At 43.8% G+C, this 25134-nt stretch overlaps 1 protein-coding gene across 3 annotated transcripts in view; it reads left to right on the plus strand.

Annotated features, from left to right (window-relative positions):
• The window catches only part of kita (KIT proto-oncogene, receptor tyrosine kinase a), a 36591-nt gene extending 12987 nt beyond the window's left edge, over window positions 1-23604 (plus strand). For 2 of the 3 annotated variants that reach the window (XM_029686415.2, XM_029686417.2), the window contains 18 exons: window positions 78-217; window positions 704-899; window positions 1116-1302; window positions 2084-2199; window positions 2935-3049; window positions 7950-8134; window positions 11543-11649; window positions 11851-11977; window positions 12553-12657; window positions 14276-14386; window positions 14745-14892; window positions 15225-15322; window positions 15474-15604; window positions 16234-16356; window positions 18930-19041; window positions 19184-19283; window positions 19705-19810; window positions 20550-23604. In XM_029686415.2, the coding sequence (XP_029542275.1) occupies window positions 78-217; window positions 704-899; window positions 1116-1302; window positions 2084-2199; window positions 2935-3049; window positions 7950-8134; window positions 11543-11649; window positions 11851-11977; window positions 12553-12657; window positions 14276-14386; window positions 14745-14892; window positions 15225-15322; window positions 15474-15604; window positions 16234-16356; window positions 18930-19041; window positions 19184-19283; window positions 19705-19810; window positions 20550-20753 (2411 nt within the window). In that variant the 3' untranslated portion in view covers window positions 20754-23604. The remainder of the gene's footprint in view (window positions 1-77; window positions 218-703; window positions 900-1115; window positions 1303-2083; window positions 2200-2934; window positions 3050-7949; window positions 8135-11542; window positions 11650-11850; window positions 11978-12552; window positions 12658-14275; window positions 14387-14744; window positions 14893-15224; window positions 15323-15473; window positions 15605-16233; window positions 16357-18929; window positions 19042-19183; window positions 19284-19704; window positions 19811-20549) is intronic. The other variant, XM_029686416.2, reaches the window with a different exon arrangement.
• Window positions 23605-25134: the final 1530 nt, after the last annotated feature.

The following is a 25134-nucleotide window of genomic DNA, read 5'->3' on the forward strand; positions in this document are numbered from 1 at the left end:
CATTATTTGTGTGGGTTCTAGGATGTGAAGTACAGTATTCAGATCTTTTATTTGATATTCAACATTTTTTATCTCAGTCCCAGACGCGGCCCCTGTGATTGAGATGCGGGAACCCAAGAGGGTGATCCTGACACGGGGCCAGACTCTTACCCTGACCTGCAGCACCACCAACGTCAACGGAGACATCAAGCTGAAGTGGGCCGCACCGCCCGGCACGGTGAGAACCCTTTGCCCTCTCTCTGTGGGGTTGGCCAGGGAAGCTGGAGGGATACCATGGACAGATCTCCAACAAATTGACTGAAAGAGAGATTGAGATTGGAATGTTATTGGAAAAGCTGAAAAGATATATGTAAAATTCAGGGATATGAAGTTATAACAAAAGCTCTCAGAACGATGTTTGTAATATTTAGAAGGGACTATAGGAGTTATGAAGGGTTTACAAGAGAGTCCAAAACGCTCCAAGACTGAAACTTCAGTATCTTGAGAAACCAGTGTGATGGGAGGTTGCAGGACTAAGTTTGTGTGTATATTTACTGAGTCTCAGGCTCGTCACAGTGAGGTGTGTGTTTACGTCTGTGTGTGTGTGTGCGTGTGTGTGTGAGAAGTTAGCCCTCCTGTCCCCCTGGCCGGAGAGGGAAGGAATGCAGCCCAGGCCAGGATTAACATGGTTCATCTCTAGACATCTCTGGGTGTTGATTGACAGGATGCCGTGTGGGCTTCGTATCCACAGCAACCGGCGGTGGAGAATGCCTCACGCATCCTGACTGAGCCCATCAAACACGTCCGTAGCGCTAGGCTCTATATCAACTCTGTCAGGGCACGGGATTCTGGGAGATATCGATGTGAGGGTCAGAATGAGAAGGGGATCAACTCTGAGTCAATCTGGCTGGACGTCTATGGTGAGTAGGGCATTACAGTGTATGGTCAATTATGTAAAACCTGCTGATCAATATTGAAATTCTCAATTTGAATGGGTGGTATTATGTATTTCCATGACGTGAAGCTATCGCGACACTAATTTGAAAACCTAAGTGGAAATGAAGTGGTTTTGTTTAGAATACATCAAGGGCATTGTGATGTCATTGTGTCTGACGGGTGGGTTGTTTGTCTTCCAGATAGAGGATTCATTCATCTGACTCCGTCAGACAACGGCACAGTGCGTGTTCGTGCTGGTGAGAGTCTGTCCCTGCATGTGGACATGGAAGCCTACCCCAAACCACACACCTTCACCTGGAGCTTCTCAGGCCAGCAGCTCAGGAACACCTCCGACCATGTCATCACCACACAGAACCACCAACATAGGTACACACACACACACACACACACACACACACACACACACACACACACACTAGAAACAAATTAGTGCCTCAGGGCTTTTAGTGAGTGGACGTATTGTGCAGTTAAACTGTGGGAAAAGAACTGTCTTTCTGGTGGTAAATAACCATGAGGCAGTTTCTGACCTAGGCAGAGCACTGGTGGCTTATTACTGGTGGTAAATAACCATGAGGCAGTTTCTGACCTAGGCAGAGCACTGGTGGCTTATTACTGGTGGTAAATAACCATGAGGCAGTTTCTGACCTAGGCAGAGCACTGGTGGCTTATTACTGGTGGTAAATAACCATGAGGCAGTTTCTGACCTAGGCAGAGCACTGGTGGCTTATTACTGGTGGTAAATAACAATGAGGCAGTTTCTGACCTAGGCAGAGCACTGGTGGCTTATTACTGGTGGTAAATAACCATGAGGCAGTTTCTGACCATAGGCAGAGCACTGGTGGCTTATTACTGGTGGTAAATAACCATGAGGCAGTTTCTGACCTAGGCAGAGCACTGGTGGCTTATTACTGGTGGTAAATAACCATGAGGCAGTTTCTGACCTAGGCAGAGCACTGGTGGCGTATTACTGGTGGTAAATAACCATGAGGCAGTTTCTGACCTAGGCAGAGCACTGGTGGCTTATTATTGGTGGTAAATAACCATGAGGCAGTTTCTGACCTAGGCAGAGCACTGGTGGCTTATTTTAAAAAATCAGCTTCTATAATGTGAGTTGTTTTTTAAATGTTGTTGTTGATTCAATCACCAGGTACAACATTGTGCTGAGGCTGGTGCGTTTGAAAATGTCGGAGAGTGGAGTCTACACCTTTTATGCCTCCAATGGTGACGCATCAGTCAATCAGTCATTTTCGGTCTACGTAATCAGTAAGTCGTAACATTATATTCTCTAAATGTTTTCTGTGCCCTGGAGCCACACATACATTATGTAAGGAAATGGGTAGTTAGAGACTTAATTTCTACATGCTATCAATATGATGTAATTAATCATTAACATGGTGTGACATTTATGACTAGATTTTCACAGATTATTCACCATGTTAAAGCCCAACCACTTATTCCCCTCCTCCCCCCAACCATCAAAACAGTAAATCAGAGCATTACAGTTAATTCATGTACAGGCCCATAACTAGGGAAAATAGTTGAAGATATTAGTTTGCCAATTTACTTCTAATACATTTTTTACACTAACAGGTGTACACTAACAGTGAAATGCTTACTTCCCAACAATGCAGAATACAATAATTTAAATAAATTATTATAATAATAGAAAAAATATTAACACAAGGAATAATTACACAATGACCAGTGATAGCTTGGTTTTATACATGGGGTACCAGTACCAAGTCGATGTGCAGGGGTATGAGGAAATAGGTAGGGGTAAAGTGACTTGGCAACAGGATAGATAATAGACAGCAGCAGCAGCGTGTGTGATGAGTGTGTAAGTGTGTGTGTGCCTGTGTTGTGTGTGTGTGTGTGTGTGTGTGTGTGTGTGTGTGTGTGTGTGTGTGTGTGTGTGTGTGTGTACGTGTTGGCGTGTAAGTATGTGTGAATGTGAATCCCCACCTGGTATCGTCACTAACATCTCTGTGCCTCTGTCAGGTAAACCAGAGATTGTATCTCACGAGGGCCCGGTGGACGGACAGGTGCGATGTGTAGCTAAGGGATACCCTGCCCCACAGATCACCTGGTACTACTGTGAACAGCCCTATATGAGGTGACAACACACACACACACACACACACACACACACACACACACACACATACTCAAAATGACATGCTATGATTGGACTTCGTTGATAGATCAAGGGAATTTTGAAATGTAACTGTATTTACTTAATGTTACTCTAAGAAGATATTTGTTTCACCCCTCAGTAAGAGGGTTTCAACATGGTCTAATTATTTTGATGTGGAATTGGACAAGCATGACTTGATGGTGGACTGAAGGGAGATTACCCTTATGTGATTAAGGATTGGGCAGAGATGATTTGTGATTGGTTTGTTGGCTTGGCACGAGAGGACTGTGTTATGATTAGGGGATTGGACAGTATGTTCTTGGAAGTTCCCTTTCAGTCAGTCAGTATAACATACTATGGGGAGTCAACAACCAATCCTATTCAGCTAAAGCAAACTGGCTATAATCCCGGGGCTTGCATCCATTTCCAAAATGTTTAGATTTTTGGATTTCCTGAAAGCTAACTACTTTCTGCTCTGCTTGTGTAGCTAATACTTCCTTGTCTGTGTAGGATTTGTGAGCTGAAAACCCACTACTTTCTACTCTGACAGTTCTTCCTTGCTTGAGTAAAATGGCCAGTGGTAAGAATAAGTCCAAAAAGGCTAAGCAGCTGAGTTTGAAAATCTGACCGGGCATGTGGTTTCACAATGAAAATGAAAGATACTCACGAGTGCTGTCCTTTTGCCTGCGGTGGAAACACACTCAGCAGGCTTTAGTTCGGATCAGTTCGTGTGACTATTGTCTCCAGCTGGGTTCAACGTCCTTTGGGAGTCACGCTGACTTCGTGAGGAAGGTTGGTGGTCGGCGTTGATAGGGGTGATCTAAGCCGAGTTAGGCTCATTCCGGTTTCTCTGGCAGTGTTCAGAGTCCGGATTCCGGACTATCCCTGATTGACTCTGGAGGGTTTTCAGAGTATGAATTGGATGACCTCAGTCCGGGGCAGCCAGAAGCCCTGGCTGTGGATTCGGCGGGGAGAGTGAACCATTGGTGATGAACGCACCTTTGGTGTTTTTCTCTCCCTCAGTGGAGTTCCTCCAGGTTTGGGGTAAGGTGTTTACCTCCTGTCCCTGCAGCAGTGAGTCGTTGCTTAACCCTGTGTAAAGATTCTGCCGATGAGTGGCGAATTACTTAGCTCCAGAGGCTAACAATGGGTCTATTCCTAGCTCAGAGGTCCCTGAACCCGGTGTGGGCCGGGTATCAGAACACCTAGTTCCTTCCCCACATTCGGACACTCGGTTGTCAAGAGTGGTGGATATTTAAAAACTATTTTTTTTTATCCCAGTACTCAGGGTGGCATTCTGCCCCTTCAGGATATAATGTATGCGAGACTGGCAGCGTGTTCTATCAAGTGGTGGGCAGGCGCAGTTTCACCATGGTTGATGAGGACAGTGGTGAGGGGCTACGGTCTGCAGTTCGCTGTGCATCCTCCTCCTTTTCGTGGAGTCATTACGTCATTGGTCCTCAAGGTCCTAGCGCCTGTCTTGAGAGAGGAGATTTCCTCTCTCCTTCAAAAGCAAGTTATTCGGGTGGTTCCCATGTCAGAAGTACAGAGCGGTTAGTGCAGCCGGTACTTCGTAGTTGCCTAGAAAATTGGAATATTGCATCCTAATCCTGGACTTACATGTTTTAAACAAGCACATCAAAGTTCAAAATGCTCACACTGTGCTGGCTATTGCAGTCGGTACATCCCAGCGATTGATTCACATCATAGATCTGAAGGATGCATATTTTCATGCGCTATACATCCTCCCCACCTATCACCCCACACCTTTTCTATGGCTGTGGAGGTGGCTTTGGCACCGCTTCGGTGCCAGGGGTCAGAGTATTATCTGGGCGGTTGGCTGGTCAAGTGAACAGGTGGAGCTCCACACTGCCACCCTGGTTTTGCATATTCAGTCTTTGGGGTTCATAGTGAATCCCCAGAAAAGTTGTTTGACTCCGGCTCGGCGCATTCAGTTTCTGGATCTCATAATGGAATCAATTCTGAATTGTGTTTTTGTCCCAACAAAGAAGGGTCGCATTCAGGCTCTGTCTGGCACAGTTTCAGCTGGGGCACTTGGTGGTTTTCTTGCTTGTGCCTGTGATTATTGGGTCTGATGGCCTCTATGATAGCTGTGGGGCCTCTGGGATTTCTGTTGATGCATCTGTTTCAGCACTGGGCACATCTCGCCACTGCCATCGGTTGCTCAAGGTATTCTGTCATGCCTAAGGGTGTTGACTCCTTGGAGTGGTCCGCAATTGCTGTGTCAGGGGATTCAAATGGGCCGGGTAGTGTCCCGCAGGGGTGGTCACGACAGACGTATCCTTACTGGTATGGGGAGCCGCTGTGTGTTACTCGGCTACTCGGATTTGGTCAACAGCGCAAAGGCCACTGCGAAACAACTACCTAGAGCTACTGACTGTTTTGCTAGTGCTGAGGCATTTCCTTTTGATGTTGGAGGGCCAGCATGTGTTGGTAAGGTCCATTTGTTGGTGGCGTACATCAACAGGCAGGGACGGACGCTGTCTCTCAGTCTCCTAACCTGGCCCATTATCTGCTCGTATAAAGCAGGGCGCATGCCCTGTTGCACAGGCCAACATATATTCCAAGTTTTCTCAATTTGAGTGCAGATCTACTTTTAAGGGAACGTCCGGAGTGGGGACTGCACTCCTCGGTGGTGGCACAGATTTGGGACCGGTTCTGCATGGCCGATGTAGATCTTACGCATCGCGAGTAAACGCGCATTGTCGTCTGTTCTTCTCAATGTGGGATCTGAGTGCTCCATTAGGAACGGATGCGTTGGCGTATCAGAGCCTCTGTTTGAATCATTAGAGTGTGTGGACCTGAAAGTCCTTTCCTTCAAGACTGCCCTGCTATTTATGGCCTTGGTGTCAGCCAAGCCTGTTGGGAGGAGGATCTCCAAATGCTATCAGTACACCTTTCCTATTTGGAGTTTGCGCCTGTTGACTTCAAAGTGAGTTTACACCCTGTGGTGGCATATTTCTGCTTTACCAAATGAGGAGTTACAAACTTCACACACCAGTCAGAGTTATACTTTAATAAGAGCTTTGCAATAGCCTTTTTGACTTTCAATGACGCGCTATCTCTAATGAACCATTGAAAAGTACCACCAGAAAAGTACAAAGATCTTTTATAGCCAAGATACACCCCTCTCAACTTACATGACGAACCACAGATCTTAGGAACTGTTCACAAAGAAATAATTTTTCTTTAGAAAGGAGTATCCCTAATCCAGATAACATTCACTATAAATTATCGTTCAGTTTGGTCCCTCAGACGAGGTTCTAATCTCGTTCCTGGTACTTCATAGTACAAAACACCAACTCATCCAATGGCATATATCAATTATCAACTCTAGATACCCCCATCTCAAGTAAACCCCCTCTTGACCCCACTCCTGGACAAGCTCACTGAGGGGAGTGAGCCTCTAGGTCATACACTATCCCAGGATAAATGTAAGATCAGAGAGGACATACAATGTTTCCAGACACTGCCATACACCTTCCCCCAATGGGAAGTGGAGGGATTGACTGGCGCACAGACATTGTGGAGACAAGTAATTGGTTCCCCATTAATCAAGCCATCCCTTCACATGGTTTAAGAATAGGTAAAGACACATTCACATATGAAAACAATGTTCCCCCCTGTACTCTTCCCTTTCTGATATTCTGCATAACAACTCTGGTCAATGTTATGCAGCTCGCGTGCGAGCGCTTTACCAAGTCACAACAGGTGTTCTCGTTTTAGACCTGTGATTACAGGTACGAGTCCTGACATTTCAGGCTCGGTATGTAAATATTGTTCTTGGAACCATGGGGTCTATGGATTTGGGTTGCAGTGACAGTGTGTCAGTACACATAGCCATGTTGCAGCAAGTTCTCATGTCCCCATAGTAAATTATACCCAGTGACCAACTGAAAGGGAACGGACAGTTATGAATGTAACTACTGTTCCCTGAAGGCGGGAACGAGGTATAACATATTTTGGCCTGTGCCTTCAGGGGGTTTGGGTTCGCTGAAGAGCGGTATTGAATTGAGGAAATGGATGTGAGCCCCGGTATTATAGCCAGGAAGGAGGAGCTTCCGAGTCTGGCTCGGCATCTATTGGCCCATTGGGCGTGCTTTCAGTTTGCTGCAGGTGAATAGGATGGGTCGTTGACTCCCCATAGTATGTTATACCTCATTCAGGAAACAGTAGTAATATTCATAACTTCACTCTATTTATAATAAGCATGGCAACACCAATCCAAGCAAACTCTGGCAATGAGTCAGAGGCGATTGGCTAGTCATTATCCTATCGCTTTCAATTATGATCAAAACGACTTAGAGAGCTGTCCAACTCAAACAAACATGCGTACAGTTACACCTTTGAAATGTTTGTTTACATAAGGCACAAGGTGATGGTATGGAATGTGCCCCCCCCCCACCCCCATATATTTGTTTTATTGAGATTGTTTTCACTTCCTGTACCTCTAAGGTATTGTTGTTTTAGTAGATGCTGACATGGAGGAACATACAGTATATCCTTTAGTTTGGTGTGGAAGACTGGCATTGTATGGGGATGGACTGATTTAGCCTGGCACAGTGAGGTTTTATTTAGACATTTAAGACCAATGTATGCTTGTATGCGTCATGCCCCAGTTTTGTCCAAAGACTCTATGTACCTGGCTGTTGTTTTGAGGGCACACATGGTGAACACATGGTCAACAATTCCTTAGTCTCCTGTTTGTTTACTCATAACAGCTCATTCAACCATTTTACATTTACAACTGCTGTGTTCATAGAGCCACGTGAAACAAGCAACATTGCATTAAATCTACTCCAAACGACATCCAAATGCAGTCACATTAGTTTGGTTGACAGTTTGTCCCATCCCTCAGGTGCTCCCACCAGATGAATGCCACTCAGGAGGAGCAGGACATTGTCACAGTGACATTGTTGAGTCCCTCCTTTGGGAAGACGGAGGTGGAGAGCAGGCTGAACATCACCACGGGAAGATTCCACACGTTGGAGTGTGTGGCCACTGTGGAGGGAGAGCAGGCCTACACACTGTTCTCTATCAGTGGTGAGTTGTGGTGACATGCGCGCACACACACACACACACACACACACACACACATAGCAATATACAAATGAGTGGGGAGTTGTTTTTTTTATATAGATAATACTCAATACCAAAAAACTGAATTAATGTCAGTAATGCAGTACTAACTAAAGTCTCGGCTGTGTTACATTCAGGTCACTGTCACGTGTGCCTCCTCGCAGACCTCTAGGTCACCAGGCTGCTCGTTATGGCGCACACCTGTCACCAGCGTTACTCGCATAATGACACTCACCTGGACTCCATCACCTCCTTGATTACCTGCCCTTTATATGTCGCTCCCTTTGGTTTCTTCCCCAGTCGTCATTGACTCGGTTTCATGTCGCTGCGTGGTTTGTGTTTCGTGTTTATTGTTTTGTTTATTTATTAATACACTCACTCCCTGTACTTGCTTCGCGACTCTTAGCGCACTCATTACAGTCAAAAGTCCATTCAGGTCTGCTCCCATTATGTCTGAGCTGAGGTGCAGCGTTACAGCTGTTTCTCTTTATGTGGCTCAAGGTCATGTAAGTGATCCGCACCCTCAACCCTCTTCAGATCAACTCGAAGGATTTCGCAATTATAATCCGCTGATTGTTTACGAAAGACTTGGGTTTTTGACATAGATCTTACCCATAAACAGAGGTGCAATATTAAGCATTGATTATAGGGCCGGAGTCTGTTCATATAAACATAGGTGGGGAGAGATAACACAAACCTGTGTGATGTGTGATAATGTCTCATCATCACAGAAATGATCATCAGTAGTAGGGGCATAGTGTACATTTTGGAACCCAAATCCAACTTTCTAGAACATCCTGTTTATATACTGTCTGATGCGCGACTCTGATATGACGCCAATTGAAACCAGAGTGAGAAGAGAGTTGTCTTAGCGTGGGTATGGAGAAGGAGATTGCCATGGTGTAGAGGAGGAGGGGAAGTTGCCTGGACACATCGGGCATGTGGGTGGCATTATGGACGAGGAGTGTGTAGGCAGGCAGGACAGGCTTGTGGGAGCTTGTGCCCAGGCCTTAGTGCTTATTGGAGCAGGGCAGACACGCGGAGACTTGCAGGGAAGTCTGGACAACAGTTGGAGCCCTTGCCAGCCTGAATGTTTAAACACTGTGGGAATTTTGGACGTGGCCAGCCAAGGAGGCAGGAAGCTGTAGGGAAAGAATAAAGGGATGGAGGGAGAGCTTTAAAAGCCACTGACAGGTTTACAGAAGATTAGTTCCTGCAGACTCTGCATTCTGAGATGATTTGAAATGGAGAGAAATCCTCTTATGGCTAAAGAGCTTATTACACCTAGTGTACAGAGCTAGGAAAACAATAACACCACAAACCGCTACAGTACACAAAGGAACAGACGACTTATTATACAGCAGTTTTACACAACAACAGCAGCAGTACTGCGTCATGCTGCACAACACCACAGCATGCTACATACTGTGCAGTGTCTTCGGAAAGTATTCAGACCCCTTGACTTTTTCCACATTTTGTTTGGTTACAGCCTTATTCTAAAATTGATTAAATATTTTTTTTCCATCCTCAATCTACACACAGTACCCAATAATGACAAAACAAAAACTTTAAAAACTTTTTTTGCTAATTTATTAAAAATAAAAAACTGATATCACATTTAAATAAGTATTCAGACCCTTTACTCAGTACTTTGTTGAAGCACCTTCGGAAGCGATTACAGGCTCAAGTCTTCTTTGGTTTGACGCTACAAGCTTGGCACACCTGTATTTGGGGAGGTTCTCTGATTCTTCACTGCAGATCCTCTCAAGCTCTGTCTGGTTGGATGGGGAGCATTGCTGCACAGCTATTTTCAGGTCTCTCCAGAGTTCTTCGACCGGGTTCAAGTCTGGGCTCTGGCTGGGACACTCAAGGACATTCAGAAACTTGTCCCGAAGCCACTACGTTGTCTTGGCTGTGTGCTTAGGGTCGTTGTCCTGTTGGAAGGTGAACCTTCACCCCAGTCTGAGGTCCTGAGCACTCTGGAGGAGGTTTTCGTCAAGGATCTCGCTTTACTTTGCTCCATTCATATTTCCCTCGATCCTGACTAGTCTCCCAGTCCCTGCCGCTGAAAAACATCCCCACAACATGATGCTATCTCCACCATGCTTTACTGTAGGGATGATGCCAGGTTTCCTCCAGGCGTGACACTTGGCATTCAGGCTAAAAAGTGTAATCTTGGTTTCATCAGACCAGAGAATATTCTTTCTCATGGTCTGAAACTCTTTAGATGGCTTTTGGCAAACTCCAAGTGGGCTTTCATGAGCCTTCTGATCCCCAATCAAAGACAAAGATAGACAGCTGCCTCTGATTGGGAACCATACTCAGCCAAAAACACAAAGGAATAGAAGACATAGATTTTCCCACCCAAAAACACAAAGGAATAGAAAACATAGATTGTCCCACCAGAGTCACACCCTGACCTAACCAAACATAGAGAATAATAAGGATCTCTAAGGTCAGGGCGTGACAATCTGGCCACTCTACCATGAAGGCCTGATTGGTGGAGTGCTGCAGAGATGGTTGTCCTTCTGAAAGGTTCTCCCATCTCCACAGAGGAACTCTAGAGCTCTGTCAGAGTGACCATCTTGGTCACCTCCCTTCTCCCCCGATTGCTCTTCCTAGATACAAACATTAGCTCCAGGAAGAATTTTGGTGGTTCCAGACTTCCTACATTTTAGAATGACAGAGGCCATTTTGTTCTTGGTGACCTTCAATGCTGCAGACATTTTTTGTATCCTTCCCCAGATCTGTGCCTCGACACAGTGCTGTCTCTGAGCTCTACAGATAATTCATTCGACCTCATGGCTTGGTTTTGCTGTGACATGCACTGTCAACTGTGGACCTTAAATAGACAGAAGTGTCCAATCAATTTAATTTACCGCAGGTGGACTCAAGTTGTAGAAACAGAGCTCAATTTTAAGTTTCATAGTAAAGGGTCTTAATACTTATGTAAATAAGGTATTTCTGTTTTTAATTTTTAATAAATGAGCTAACATTTCTAAAGACCTGTTTTCGCTTTGTCGTTATGAAGATTTGTATTTATTTAATCCATTTTAGAATAAGGCTGTAACCATAACAAAATGTGGAAAAGGTTAATGGGTCTGAATACTTTCCAAAGGCACTGTTGTGACTATAACAGGAATTATGTAGGTAATAATATACAAAGACATTAACAAAATACAGAAAATAAAGTTTGACTCAAATAATAGGATTACTTTAGCACTCTCCACATAAGAAGCCTAATACAAAGCCAAACATAAGATCGGATCTCTTCCTGTGTTTCTGTCATTCTCTCATAGTGCTTCTCTCCTCTCTCTAACGTCCTTCACTGATATCTCTATATCTCTCTGTGTTGTGTGTTTGTCCCTACAGAGAGAACAGTGCCCCATGAGCTCTTCACCCCTCTGCTGATTGGCTTTGTGTCGGCAGCGGCCCTCCTCTGTGTCATCCTCATAGTGCTCTTCTACAAGTACCTGCAGGTAACTCACCTCTTCTCATGCATGTCACACCCACTTCTACTGCAGGTTACACACCTGAGTATAAAAATGACACACAGTAACTCACAGCCAACGATAAGGTACAGTATCTCAGCATAAACTGTGCTGAAGTACCATGACTGATGTGAGTTTTATGGCATCCTCTGTGCTTCTCCTAATATAAACTCCCTGCTTGCCTCACAGAAACCCAAATACCAGATCCAGTGGAAAGTCATTGAAGGTATCCACGGAAACAACTATGTGTATATTGACCCTACCCAGCTCCCATACGATCACCAGTGGGAGTTCCCCCGGGACAAACTGCGTTTCGGTGAGTTCCTTGGCTTTCATCACACTCAGGAATAGCACATTTAATCATCACCAAGCGGGGAGGTTGCCCCAGACATCTTTTACAGTATATCCGTCATCTCTAATACAGGACTGTATGATGTTTAGTTAGTTTTTAGTATTACCCAGGTCTATTTAAGATGTGTAGTATCAAGTCATAGCAGCAGCTGTTGAAAGTCTGTTTTGTTTTGGTATTTGGAGCCAGCCAATGTATCTTTGCGGGCTCATAATGATGGATGCACACCCTATTTGCAGACCAATTGGTTACAGTTTGACACTTTTGCAATGGCTGTGAGCACACACTAACTGCATGATGTATTCAATGTAGCTGTTTTCTTTCATAAACAACCTCAACCCCTCCCTTTAAGCAAATCTTCTGTTGTTTTTTGGACATTTTGAAACCACCCCAAACAGGATTCTGGGTGTCCTGGTGTCTGCTTTCCCCGCCCTTGCAGGGTAAACCTGGTGATCGTTGGTGCAGGAAGCAGAGCTAGGATGTGGGAGGGGAACAACGATGGAATTAACATTAGTCTGTCTGTGTTCCATGTCTGTCTGCAGGGAAAACTCTGGGCTCCGGAGCCTTCGGGAAGGTGGTGGAGGCTACTGCTTATGGAATGTCCAAAGCTGATACAGTGATGACAGTGGCGGTCAAAATGCTCAAACGTAAGACCGAAGTGACGACACAAGTGATAATAAAACATTTCAGAGGAGCTGCGTTGACGAATCCTCTGGAATCTTCTTCCGGATAGTTAAACAACCGAAGCTTCTGCGTATGAGGCGGTATTCTCTCCCCCTCCGCTGCAGCAACATAACAAAGACACGCAGGACACAGACAGACAGTCGAAATAGTGATTTAATGTTGTTTTTTCATCATCATTGCAAACCTTGATTGGTTAAACAGGAGGCAGAGGCAGTCAGCTTTTCACGGTTCTATGTTAGTTGTGGTTAAAACGCTGATTGTTTTTGCCCCAATGCAATGTGTAGACTGTGTCCTGCTTGTGCTCCTGAAATGTCCTTAGTAACAACACACAGAGAAAGTTGTAACCTACATCCTAAATTAGCCTACAAAATACACTGAGTGTACAAAACATTAAGGACACCTTCCTAATATTGAGTAGAGTTGTCTTAAGGCTTAAAAACCCTTCTTTGGCCTCCCGAGTGGCGCAGTGATCTAAGGCACTGCATCGCAGTGCTAGCTGTGCCACTAGAGATTCTGGGTTCGAGTCCAGGCTCTGTCGCAGCCATCCGTGACTGGAAGACCCCATGGGGTGGCGCACAATTGGCCCAGTGTCGCCCGGGTTAGGGGAGGGTTTGGCCAGCAGGGATTACCCTGTGCCATCGCTCTCTAGCGACTCCTGTGGCAGGCCGGGCACAGTGCACACTGACACGGTCGCCAGGTGTACAGTGTTTCTTTCGACACATTGGTGCGGCATGACGCATGGCTCTTGACCTTCGCCTCTCCCAAGTCCGTACAGGAATTGCAGCGATGAGACAAGACTGTAACTACCAATTGGATACCTTGAAAAATGGGGTAAAATTTAAATTTAAAAAAATCCTACTTTAACCGTTCTCCTCCCCTTCATCTACGCTGATTGAGGTGGATTTAACAAGTGACATCAATAAGGGATCAAAGTTTTCCCCTGGTCAGTCTATGTTATTGAAAGAGCAGGTCGCCAGGTTGTTGTTTTGTTCACTCAGTGTATATATATTTGTGGAATGTTCGTTCAAACCGCAGCTACTTTTTATATCAGCTGTTCAGAAATAGAGACATAGGCTACATCATCATGTCGATCAAATGGCTTGATGATAAGGGTTCAGAAGAGGGTGAGTAAAGTGAACACATGCGCACAGCGTGATTCGGTTCTTTAGCTCTGGGGAAGAGGCTTCCAGGGTGGCGGTACCGGGTGGGTTACCTTTGGTCGCGCAGCCTCAGACAAGTTTAATGGCAATAAAAAGAGACACATGTTGGTGACAAATCGGTTTATTTTATGGTGTCTGACTAATCAGACCTGGTCAAGGCACAGTCAGAAGACCCCTGGCCCGAATGATGATTGGTGAACACCCTCAACAGATATTTGACCAAATATATTTCAGTAGCTATTGAGTATGTGTGTGTGTGCATGTTTGCATTGATGTATGTATGCTTGTGACACCGACAGCGGCCAGAGGTGTTTGTGCTAGCACGAGGTGAAACTAGCACAAGCAGATTTCCTTTCATGTTTTCTTTGATGATGACTTTGAAGCACTTTAAAATGATCACGTTCCGATGGTTTTTCCACAGCCAGTGCCCATGCCACTGAGAAGGAGGCGCTGATGTCAGAGCTGAAAGTTCTCAGTTACCTCGGAAACCACATGAACATCGTCAACCTTCTTGGAGCCTGTACTGTTGGAGGTAAGGGGCAGAATGTTTGGAGGACTGTACCAACCATAGAAGAAGAAGAGTTTATCCAAGACTAGAAGTCTATGGTATCATCAATCTGAATGGTGTGGGTAACTGGTTTGTCAGAGGTTTTTGAGAAACAGTAATAACCTGAACACTCCCTGTTTTTATCACCAATGATTTTATGGCTTGTTGAGCATTGGATCATGCTTTATGATGTAGGAGTGCTGATCCTGAAACTTACTGTGATTGTATTGGTGTGTCTATACGTCAGAGTATTTTGTTTATCTTTGTTTGTCTTTTGTGTGTTGCTTCTTTGTGTTCTATTTCTACTGTCATGTGACATGGCAATTGTGCTCCTTGTCTTCAGGCCCAACCCTGGTGATCACAGAGTACTGTTGCTTTGGTGACCTCCTGAACTTTCTGAGAAGGAAGAGAGAGACGTTCTTTTGCTCCAAGCTAGGGGACGACTGCTACTACAGGAATGTCATGCTGCAGAGGGGAACAGCTACAGCTGGGTCAGTGTGGACCTTTTACAATTACAAGGAGAGGGTGGTAGTTGAGTGGTGTATCATTATCACAGCACAGTATGTAAGGTATGTATGTGCTTTTGCTTTATGTCATCTCACCTGCTCACGGAAGTAAATACCACGGCCTTTGTTGAAAATTCCCCAATTGAACTAAAGCATGAAGCACTTTTTGTTGTTATTCAGAAAACATACTTAGAGTAAATGTATCTGGAGATTCACAATTTATGTAAGGGAGGATTTCCTACCCAGTGTGTAGGAGTAATATGTAGTATTGGCATGGCAGCTGAACTGAGATCAGACTGCTCCTTTCCTCCTCACAGAGACAGCAGGAATGGCTACGTGGATATGAGGCCTTCTGTCACTGGCGTCTTGCCAAATGGCTTCTCCTCAGAGAAGAGGCGCTCGATGCGCAAAGCAGGCAAGACATCCACTCTGATGTTCATTGATAATTGTCACATTTATCATTTCAGAGTGAATTTATACAACCTGCAATGTATCTCCCTCTACAATGCTGTTCTCTCTATACACCTCTCTAATTATTTTTGCTCCATCCTCTCTCTTTCTCTCAGGTGGTTCCAGTAGTGAGCCAGATGTTGTGAGTGAGATGCTCCATGAGGACGGTCTCTCTCTGGACACAGAGGATCTGCTCAGCTTCTCCTATCAAGTGGCCAAAGGCATGGACTTCCTGGCTTCCAAAAATGTAAGCCCTTCATGTCCTCACCGAAGATCTCCTGTCCTAATAAGCTCCTGAAACCCCTCACCACCAGCTATCTAGAACAACAGGTCTATATTGTACTCTGCAATTCAGTCCAGCTAGTTAAATCCATGATGGTGGACCATGTTAATGTCCAACCATTCTCTGGAAAGCACCCTTTCCACTGGTATTATTGGTTCATTGTATGAGATTACATTTAGACACACACTAAGATACACACACACACACACACACACATACACACACACACACACACATTAGTTCCATCCTCTTTCTTTCCAAACAATACCAGGATCACATTTCCATGGCTGGTCAACAGGTCCAGGATGCATGTTTGAGCATGCTACTGAAAAATGTATAAGGCATTAAGGCAAGCGGACACCAGACTACAGCCAGGCCATGTATTAGTATCTGGGTGTGTATGGAACAACTTTTGGGAAAGAAAATACTCTGTCACAATGTATTTGTAGTATTGAGTGTTCTACAGTATGTTATGGACCCTTGTCTTATTGCATTATGTTTCATTATTTGTGTGTGTGTGTGTGTGTGTGTGTGTGTGTGTGTGTGTGTGTGTGTGTGTGTGTGTGTGTGTGTGTGTGTGTGTGTGTGTGTAGTGCATCCACAGAGACCTGGCAGCCAGGAACATTCTCCTGACCCAGGGACGAGTGGCAAAGATCTGTGACTTCGGCCTTGCTCGTGACATCACCACTGACTCCAATTATGTAGTCAAAGGCAATGTAAGTCTGCCCCATCACTCGCTGTAGATCTCAATATGAGTTATAGATACTGCTTTGGACATTTTGCAGTGAAAGCCGTCAAGCACAGGCACTGTATTGATATAAAGTGTGTTTGTCAGCTACAGTGCCTTCAGAAAATATTCCACATTTTGTACAAATGTCACCCATCTACACAATACCCCATAATGACAAAGTAAAAACGTGTTTTTAGAAATGTTAGGAAATGAAATACATAAATATCTCATTTACATAAGTATTCACACCCCTGTCAATACATCATGGTTTCCCAAATCCGGTCCTGGGGCCCTGGGTGCACATTTTGGTTTTTGCCCCTAGCACTACGCAGCTGATTCAAATGATCAACATTTGATGATGATTGGTTATTTGAATCAGCTGTGTAGTGCTGGGGCAAAAAAACTGAATGTGCACCCAGGGGGTGGGGTTCCCAGCACCGTGTTTGGAAAACCCTGCAATACATGTTAGAATCACCATAGTCTTTCTGGGTATGTCTCTAAGAGCTTTGCGCACCTGGATTGTACAATATTTGCCCATTATTATCTTCTACATTCTTCAAGTTCTGTCATATTGGTGGTTAATCATTGTTAGACAACCATTTTCAAGTCTTGCCATTGATTTTCAAGAAGTGCACCTATTGGTAGATGGGTAAAACAAACAGATATTCAATATCCCTTTGAGCATGGAATATTATTACACTTTGGATGGTATATCAATACACCCAGTCACTATAAAGTACAGGTGTCCGCATCCTTCCTAACTCAGTTGGCGGACAGTGAATGTTCCTGAGTGGCAGATTTACAGTTATGACTTCATATAACTGTAAATCTGCCACTCGGGAAAATTCACTGTCTTCTTGGTAAGCAACTACAGTGTAGATTTGGCCTTGTGTCTTAGGTTATTGTCCTGCTGAAAGGTGTATTCATCTGTTTCTGGTGGAAAGCAGACTGAACCAGGTTTTCCTTTAGAATTTTGCCTGAAAATAGCCTAATCTTCATGACTAATGTTCAAATTTAGACGTCAAACAGTATCAAGGTTCTGGTCTAATGCTTCTAAGAATGTTAGCATAACCGTGTTCATGGAGCTCTCAACTAGCCATTCCATTTCTTTTTTATCCTGAAAACTCCCGTCCTCTCCGGCAACTGAGTTAGGAAGGATGCGGACACCTGTATCTTTATAGTGACTGGGTGTATTGATATACCATCCAAAGTGTACTAATATCCCAGGCTCAAAGGGAATATCTGTTTGTTTTACCCATCTACCAATAAGTGCACTTCTTTTAAGGTGAACGCACCAATTTGTAAGTCGCTCTGGATAAGAGCGTCTGCTAAATGACTTAAATGTAAATGTAAATGTTTGCGAGGCATTGGGAAAACCTCTCTGGTCTTTATGGTTGAATCTGTGTTTCAAATTCACTGCTCGACTGAGGGACCTTACAATTATCTGTATGTGTGGGGTACCGAGAATTAATGTATAAAATAAATAATTCAAATACTGAGCTATTATTGTATGCCAAAAAATGTGGAAAATATATTATGATATACTAATACATTTAACAAGTAATATTTGTATTTCTCAAAAGGTAAGAGTAAAAATGATTGACACCCTTTCAATACCTCACCTTCACTGAGCCTAACATCACTGAGCCTTTTAAAAAAAAGGCTTAGCTTAAGGTCAATGGCATCATGAACATTTTAGCCAAAACCTCGTTACCTCTGCCAGGAGGCTGGAACTTGGCTGCAAGTGGATCTTCCAGGAAGACAATAACCCCAAGCATACAGCACAATCCACAAAGAAATTGTTAATTGGCTACAAAATCAATATTTTTGCAATGGTCATCTCAGTTTCTGGATTTGAAACACAATAAAAACCTGTGTTTTGAATTGAAGAGGGCAGTCCATACGAGCAGACGAAGGATACCAAGGATCTGGAAAGATTCTGTATGGAGGAATGGTCTAAGATCCCTCTCAATGTGTTCTCCAATCACATGAAACATTTTAGAAAAAGGTTCGGTGACGTTACCCTCGCAAGGTGAGGTATTGAAAAATTAAAATATGACTTGTTAATTGTATAACATAATATAATTTCCCCCCAAAATGGTGCATACAATTTAGCTCAGTATTTGAATGTATTTTATACAGGCATTCTTGCTCATCTTATCAAGGATGTCAATGTTGGTCCCATCTGTATATTTGGTGAATGTGACATTTTAATGCGCACTCTGAGACAGCTGTGTGTTTATAAATTACTTGAAATGTCACTGGTATGGGGTCACCAGATACAAATGTCTCAAACATTCAGCACCTTATGGGAGTTTTAACCCAGGAAATAGATCTCCTCTCATACTAACACAAAAACAAGCAATGCTGAACATTGGTTTGAAATTCCAGATCAGCAGAATCTGCATGAACCATTTCCCCTCACCGGTTCTCAAGCCTCCACAGCTGAAGTGATGGAGATGATGGACTAATTCAATAGATTTGCTTTGATGAATTTGCTGAATAGATGGAGTGCGTCTGACATATTTGACTGGTTGTGATGGTTTGTGTTCCACGCAGGCTCGTCTCCCAGTCAAGTGGATGTCTCCGGAGAGCATCTTTGAGTGTGTGTACACATTTGAGAGTGACGTGTGGTCCTATGGCATCTTGCTCTGTGAAATCTTCTCACTCGGTACTTACATACACATTATTCTCTGTGTGTGTGTGTGTGTGTGTGTGTGTGTGTGTGTGTGTGTGTGTGTGTGTGTGTGTGTGTGTGTGTGTATATGTGTTTTCATTGATTTTTATTATCTTATTTCCTATTTGGCCTATAGGAAGCAGTCCATATCCTGGGATACCTGTGGACTCAAAGTTCTACAAAATGATTAAGGAAGGATACAGAATGGATGCACCAGAGTTTGCACCGAGTGAAATGTGAGTGTGTGTGTGGTGTGCGTGTCTAAGTATCTTGAGAAAGAATCAGGGAGTAGGAGACGTGTATGCGTGGGTGTACTATGCATGGGTGTGAATATGTGGGATTTGAGCAGATGGCAGATTTTATGAATTTGTCTTCACCATAAAAGTTCATATTAAAACTAAAAACATTAACACTTAGAGAAAGAACAAGTGTGTGAAAATATTTGTATTATTTTATTTAACTAGGCAAGTCATTTAAGAACAAATTCTTATTTTCAATGACGGCCTAGGAACAGTGGGTTCCTTGTTCAGGAGCAGAAAGACAGGTTTTTACCTTGTCAGATCGGGGATCCGATCTAGCAACCTTTCGGTTACCGGCCCAACGCTCTAACCACTAGGCTACCTGCCGCCCCTGAACATGTGACTGGTGTGGTTTCAGGTACGAGATAATGAGGTCGTGCTGGGAAGCGGACCCCTTTAAGAGACCCTCCTTCAGCAAGGTGGTGGAGAGGATCGAAAAACAGCTGTCAGACACCACCAAACACGTAGGTCACTCTCATCTAACCTGCTTGTGTACACATGTTGACAGACTATGGATTTAAGTTATTCACCAGCAGTCATTTCTATATTCTGAGATAAAAAAAAATGTAAGTACCAAAAGGTCACCATACTAGACGTAGAAGCACCTTGAGATTTTGCTGTATTTAATAGTAGCGAACTACTATACAAATTCAATAAAATATTACCTGCCCTCTTGTTTTAGTAGCATACAGAACATGACTGTGTGCTCCTCCACTGCAACCACCAAGGGCCACATGTTAAGGATACCACCAGACTAGTCAGCCCTTCATCTGTATAGCAGTTGACACACAGAAATGTGTCAACCCTCCATTAATGCACGCACACACTCACACTCACACTCAGTACCCATTGAACGTGACACGAAGGCAAGAGGAGGAGATTAATATGATTGATCGATCACTCGTGCCATAATCACCTCTTTCACTGTGTCATGTCCTCTCTGGTGCGAGTGACAGGGGTGTGAGGTCAAACTAACAGTCTCCTCATGAACTCAGCTCATCTCTCACTTCTGAAACATGCCAGTGAGCTCTGAACACAGAGCAGGTCTTCTCTTTTCACGCCTTCCCCTTCACACCTTCAGACCAGAGTGCTACACTGTCATCTCCTTTCCTCACCATGCTGCATGTTGCTTACGCAGTACGTAGAACTGCAATGAAAACACCTCTCCAACACTCTTTCGCTCTGTTTCTCTTCTCTGTGTAGATCTATCTGAATTTCAGCTCCAAGTTTCCGGTTACAATAGGGCCCCAGGGTACCAGTGTGGACCAGGGGACACAGAACACCAACGTCCTGCGTCTCAACTCGGTGGGCAGCAGCAACGCCTCCACTCAGCCTCTATTGGCCAGCGCCAGCGATGACGTCTTCCTGGAGGAGATGGGCACCAGGCTCAGGGTCCACCGGGTGTAAGGCCACGCCCCCACGATGGCTGCCCCATAAAGTGCCTGTTTAGTGCAGCCCAAACACCCCACCACACCTATCCCAACCATATACTATGTCTAGCTATTAGCTTCCCTCTTCAGACAGAGGCTTGAAGAAGGACGAGGTCCTCTCGAAACCTCTGCTCCTGGCGCCTTTAGTGCATGGACGAGACCTGTCACCCACTGTCTCCATAGTATCTGGTCCTGTCTCGCACAAGCTTGGATATAGTCAAACTGTCTTTACTCTCCAGGCCATTGAGCTACTGTGTATCACGTTTGTGCTGTTAGAAATGGACAGTGTATTTTATAGCTCCGGAGCAGTGCTATTTTCTGTGGACTTTTCTCAATGTTGCTTTCACCGTTTCTAAATATGTTTCATACAGTGTTTCTGTTTGCTTCACATTTCTGTTGTCAATGTTAAACTGAATGACTATGTTTTTGTTGTCGCTTTGAATGACGTTTTTATCTCAAACTAAATCATATAGCGTTGTCAATGGTTGGAGCACAATTATTATTTGAGGTGGAGGCACTTAAATTTGAACATCATTCCAGATGTAGACATCGTGGAACGAAGCTTTCACCTTTTGTCTGCTCCACCTTCCACCCTTTAAGAATCAATGTCAGTATTATTCCACATGTTCAGTTTTGGTGACTATGTGATGGAGAGACATTTTGTCAGACATTTCTAGGGCCAATGGTTTAAATGACATTCAGTGGGCTTAGTCTTATCACTTGATTAGATTGAGATGTTTTAAGTATGGTACTATGACTTCCGCTTTCAGTTGATGTCCCTGTGTATATATGTACATATTGACCTTGGGTATGACTAGTAATAAGTGTATGATGTGAGAGGTAGCATCAGCTTAGATTCCGCCTGGGAGGTCGCCTGCTGGAGATTTCTTGTAAATATGTAAATATGCTTCTGGTGTCAGCACCTCTTCGTTCCTGTAGCGTATGTGTGACCCTTGTTTACATTTGTCATCAGACAGGTACTGCTGTATCACTTAGTACTGTCTCCAAAGACGGGGGGAGGCTGAAACAGTGCATGGTTATAATGAGCGTACTGTACAAGGAAACAGGCGATCACACTTCAAGGTATTAGCCATTTGATCTTTTCTACTCATACAGATTGTCAAAGAAGGCGTTCTGTTTTGAGGTAAAGCCAGTGATGCTTGTTTCAAATGCCAATGTGGAGCTTGCCGTACAGGCCGACAACCGCTAAGCGAACTGTTCTGAGAAAAAGTCCATTTGAAAGTTAGATGTTAGAGGTGTTTAGTCCGACCAGGTGGTGACATGTCTTATAGCTCCCAACAGTCCTGTGGATAGTAGCGTCAGTGCTCCCGTCCCAGCAGTCAGTAGCTGATTTCTCAGCCATCCCTCTACTCTTTGTGTCCAGCTGCTTCCTCTGACGGAAGTGCTACTTCCAACATCTCTCAACCAGGGCTCTGTATCACTCCAGACTCCCATCACTTGGACTTCCCTCTTCCCACACTGAGATATTGTTGTGAAGAGCACCTGGAAAAGGAAAATGCTGTCTGAATGACTGAAAGGGTGTGTGTGTGTGTGTGTGTGTGTGTGTGTGTGTGTGTGTGTGTGTGTGTGTGTGTGTGTGTGTGTGTGTGTGTCTGCATGTGTGCATGTCTGTGTGTCTGCATGTGTGCTATTTGTAGGTGCCACTGAATTAAATGTATGAAATGTACTGTTCAACCCGGTCCTTCCCAAAGCTGGATATTTGTAAATATGTGTGTGAATACAATGTAAGTAATGTGGATGCTGTCTTCATGTTTTATTTTTTATTCACTATTGATATGGTACATTTAATGCACAACTCTGATATGCTGTAATATGAAAAATGTCTTACCAGAAATAGATACACAGATACGTACACCCACATAATATTTACTGTACATCTTCTTTGGAGATAAGCTGCTTGTTTTTCTGTAGATGTGGTAACTACTGTAAACGAACTGTTCCTGTACTGTACATAGTCTTTGTTTGGGCTTTGCTGTAGAATGTATTATTCCTTGTGTAGTGTCATTTTCCCCTTGGCTTGGCACTAACCATTGCATTCTGTCTTCAACAAGCAAGCCAACACATTTATTTCTTTTTAAACGCTTATGGACAGCTTTGCCTTACAAATCAAGTTGGTTTTCAACCCGAAAACAGGAATGCCTTGTACTTTCATGGAAATGGCAAATATTGTCTAATTTGGCTAATTACAAGAAAGAACAAGTAGAACTGTAGGGCAATAACTTACATCAATACTCTGCTCTTTCCCTTATGCCACGTAGAATAGGAAACATAAAAATAGGTAATTACACAGTAATAACACTGAGGTTACATGGTTATATCTGTGCCATTCATCACGCTGTTAAAAAGCACAATCAAAATATTGTCTGATTATCCCTAACAATTTTACTCTATAACGGCTGATACAATATGACGGCTGATACAATATGACGGCTGATACAATATGACGGCTGATACAATATAATGGCTGATACAATATGACGGCTGATACAATATGACGGCTGATACAATATGACGGCTGATACAATATGACGGCTGATACAATATGACGGCTGATACTCTATAACGGCTGATACAATATGACGGCTGATACAATATGACGGCTGATACAATATGACGGCTGATACAATATGACGGTTGTTTTAGAAATGTTAGAACATTTGTATATTTCCCTATACAACGTTTATTTTGTGCATTTAGTTGTATATTTATTTTACTAGAGGCAATGTTTGTTGTGCACATTTGCAATGGGTTGCTGTCTCTTGTTACTGTAATATAAATAAAATAAACGCATAAAATTGTTTTGTTAATTGTGATTTGTATTAGATTTGTATTTTTCTTTTTTCATGACAATATTTTATATGTGTGCAGGTTAGTTGTTTTGGGTGGCATTGCTGTCTTCTTTTTTTATCCAGTTTGATATTGTGGTGGAGTCATTTTATTTAACATGTCACATATTGAATTGTCCCTCATAGATCTGAGGGACATATTGTCAGCCATCTGTGTCGAGCCTATGAGCAGGTGACGCCTCGGGGCACCTCACTGACGAGCTCCTTCCCATGCTAGTGTACAGTCATTCTAGTATATAGCCATGGACTGTATCTGTTTTTAAAATCATGTTTCCTGCTCCAGAATGGTCAGGGTCTTTGGCTTGGGTCCAGCAGGGGACATCTGGCTTTAGGGGAACACCGCGAGGACAGTGGTTTGTCCAGCAGGCCAGGCCGGTGTACGGACAGACGGAAGGGCTTTGTGCGTGTCACTGCGTGGGCTGAGTCCATTGTTCTAGCATATATCTGATAAGAGGGACAGGAAATCCCACCATTGATACTGAGTGGTTGAATGAACACGTTTGTGAGACTGAGTGGTCGCTTAAAGTTTTTTTTTTAAAACAGCTGAGAGAGAGGGAAGAATATTCTCTGTAATATTTCCTCACATGTTTTGTAGATCATTGAGAGACTGACCTTTGACAGCAAACGCTGCTCACCCTTGAGCTACTGTACTGTGGGTCTGATATGGATTTCTATATGGCCCAGTTGGGATTTTGATATGTATTGCTGTCACAATACAGTCTAATTAGGCTCATTGTGCTGCACCACTCTTTTTTCTCTGTCCATCGTCTATCCTTCTCTCTCAGTGAGGGTAGAATTCTGATCAGGCCCTCATTCCAGCACAATAGTCTCATGTGTTTTCTAACAGCCTCTGGTAAATGATACTTCTGACCAAGATGGAAAAACAAACATCCAATTGTGTCATGGCAGTTCCATTGCTTTTTCTCTAGCATGATTGGATTACAAGGGCAGAGTGCCAATATGTGACACACTACACTGAGTATACCAAACATTAGGAAAAGCTTCCAAATATTGAGTTGCACCCCTCCCCCCTTTTTGCCCTCAGAACATCCTCAATTCGTCGGGTCATGGACTCTACAAGGTGTTGAACGCATTCCACAGGCATGCTGGCCCATGTTGAATCCAATGTTTCTCACAGTTGTATCAAGTTGGCTGGATGTCCTTTGGGCGGTGGACCATTATTGAAACATGGGAAACTGTTGAGTGTGAAAAATCCAGCAGCGTTGCAGTTCCTGACACAAACCGACGCACCTGGCACCTACTACCATACCCCGTTCAAAAGCACTTAAATCTGCACATATACACAATCCATGACTCAATTGTCTCAAGGCTTAAAAGTATTTATTTAACCTGTCACCTCCACTTCATCTACACTGATTAATGTGGATTTAACATAGTGACATCAACAAGGGATCATAGCTTTCACCTGGTGAGTCTATGTCATGGAAAGAGCAGGTGTTTTTAATGTTTTAGATACTCAGTGTACAGTAT

The sequence above is a fragment of the Oncorhynchus nerka genome, linkage group LG17 (genome assembly GCF_034236695.1).
Source record: "Oncorhynchus nerka isolate Pitt River linkage group LG17, Oner_Uvic_2.0, whole genome shotgun sequence".
NCBI classification, from domain to species: domain Eukaryota; kingdom Metazoa; phylum Chordata; class Actinopteri; order Salmoniformes; family Salmonidae; genus Oncorhynchus; species Oncorhynchus nerka.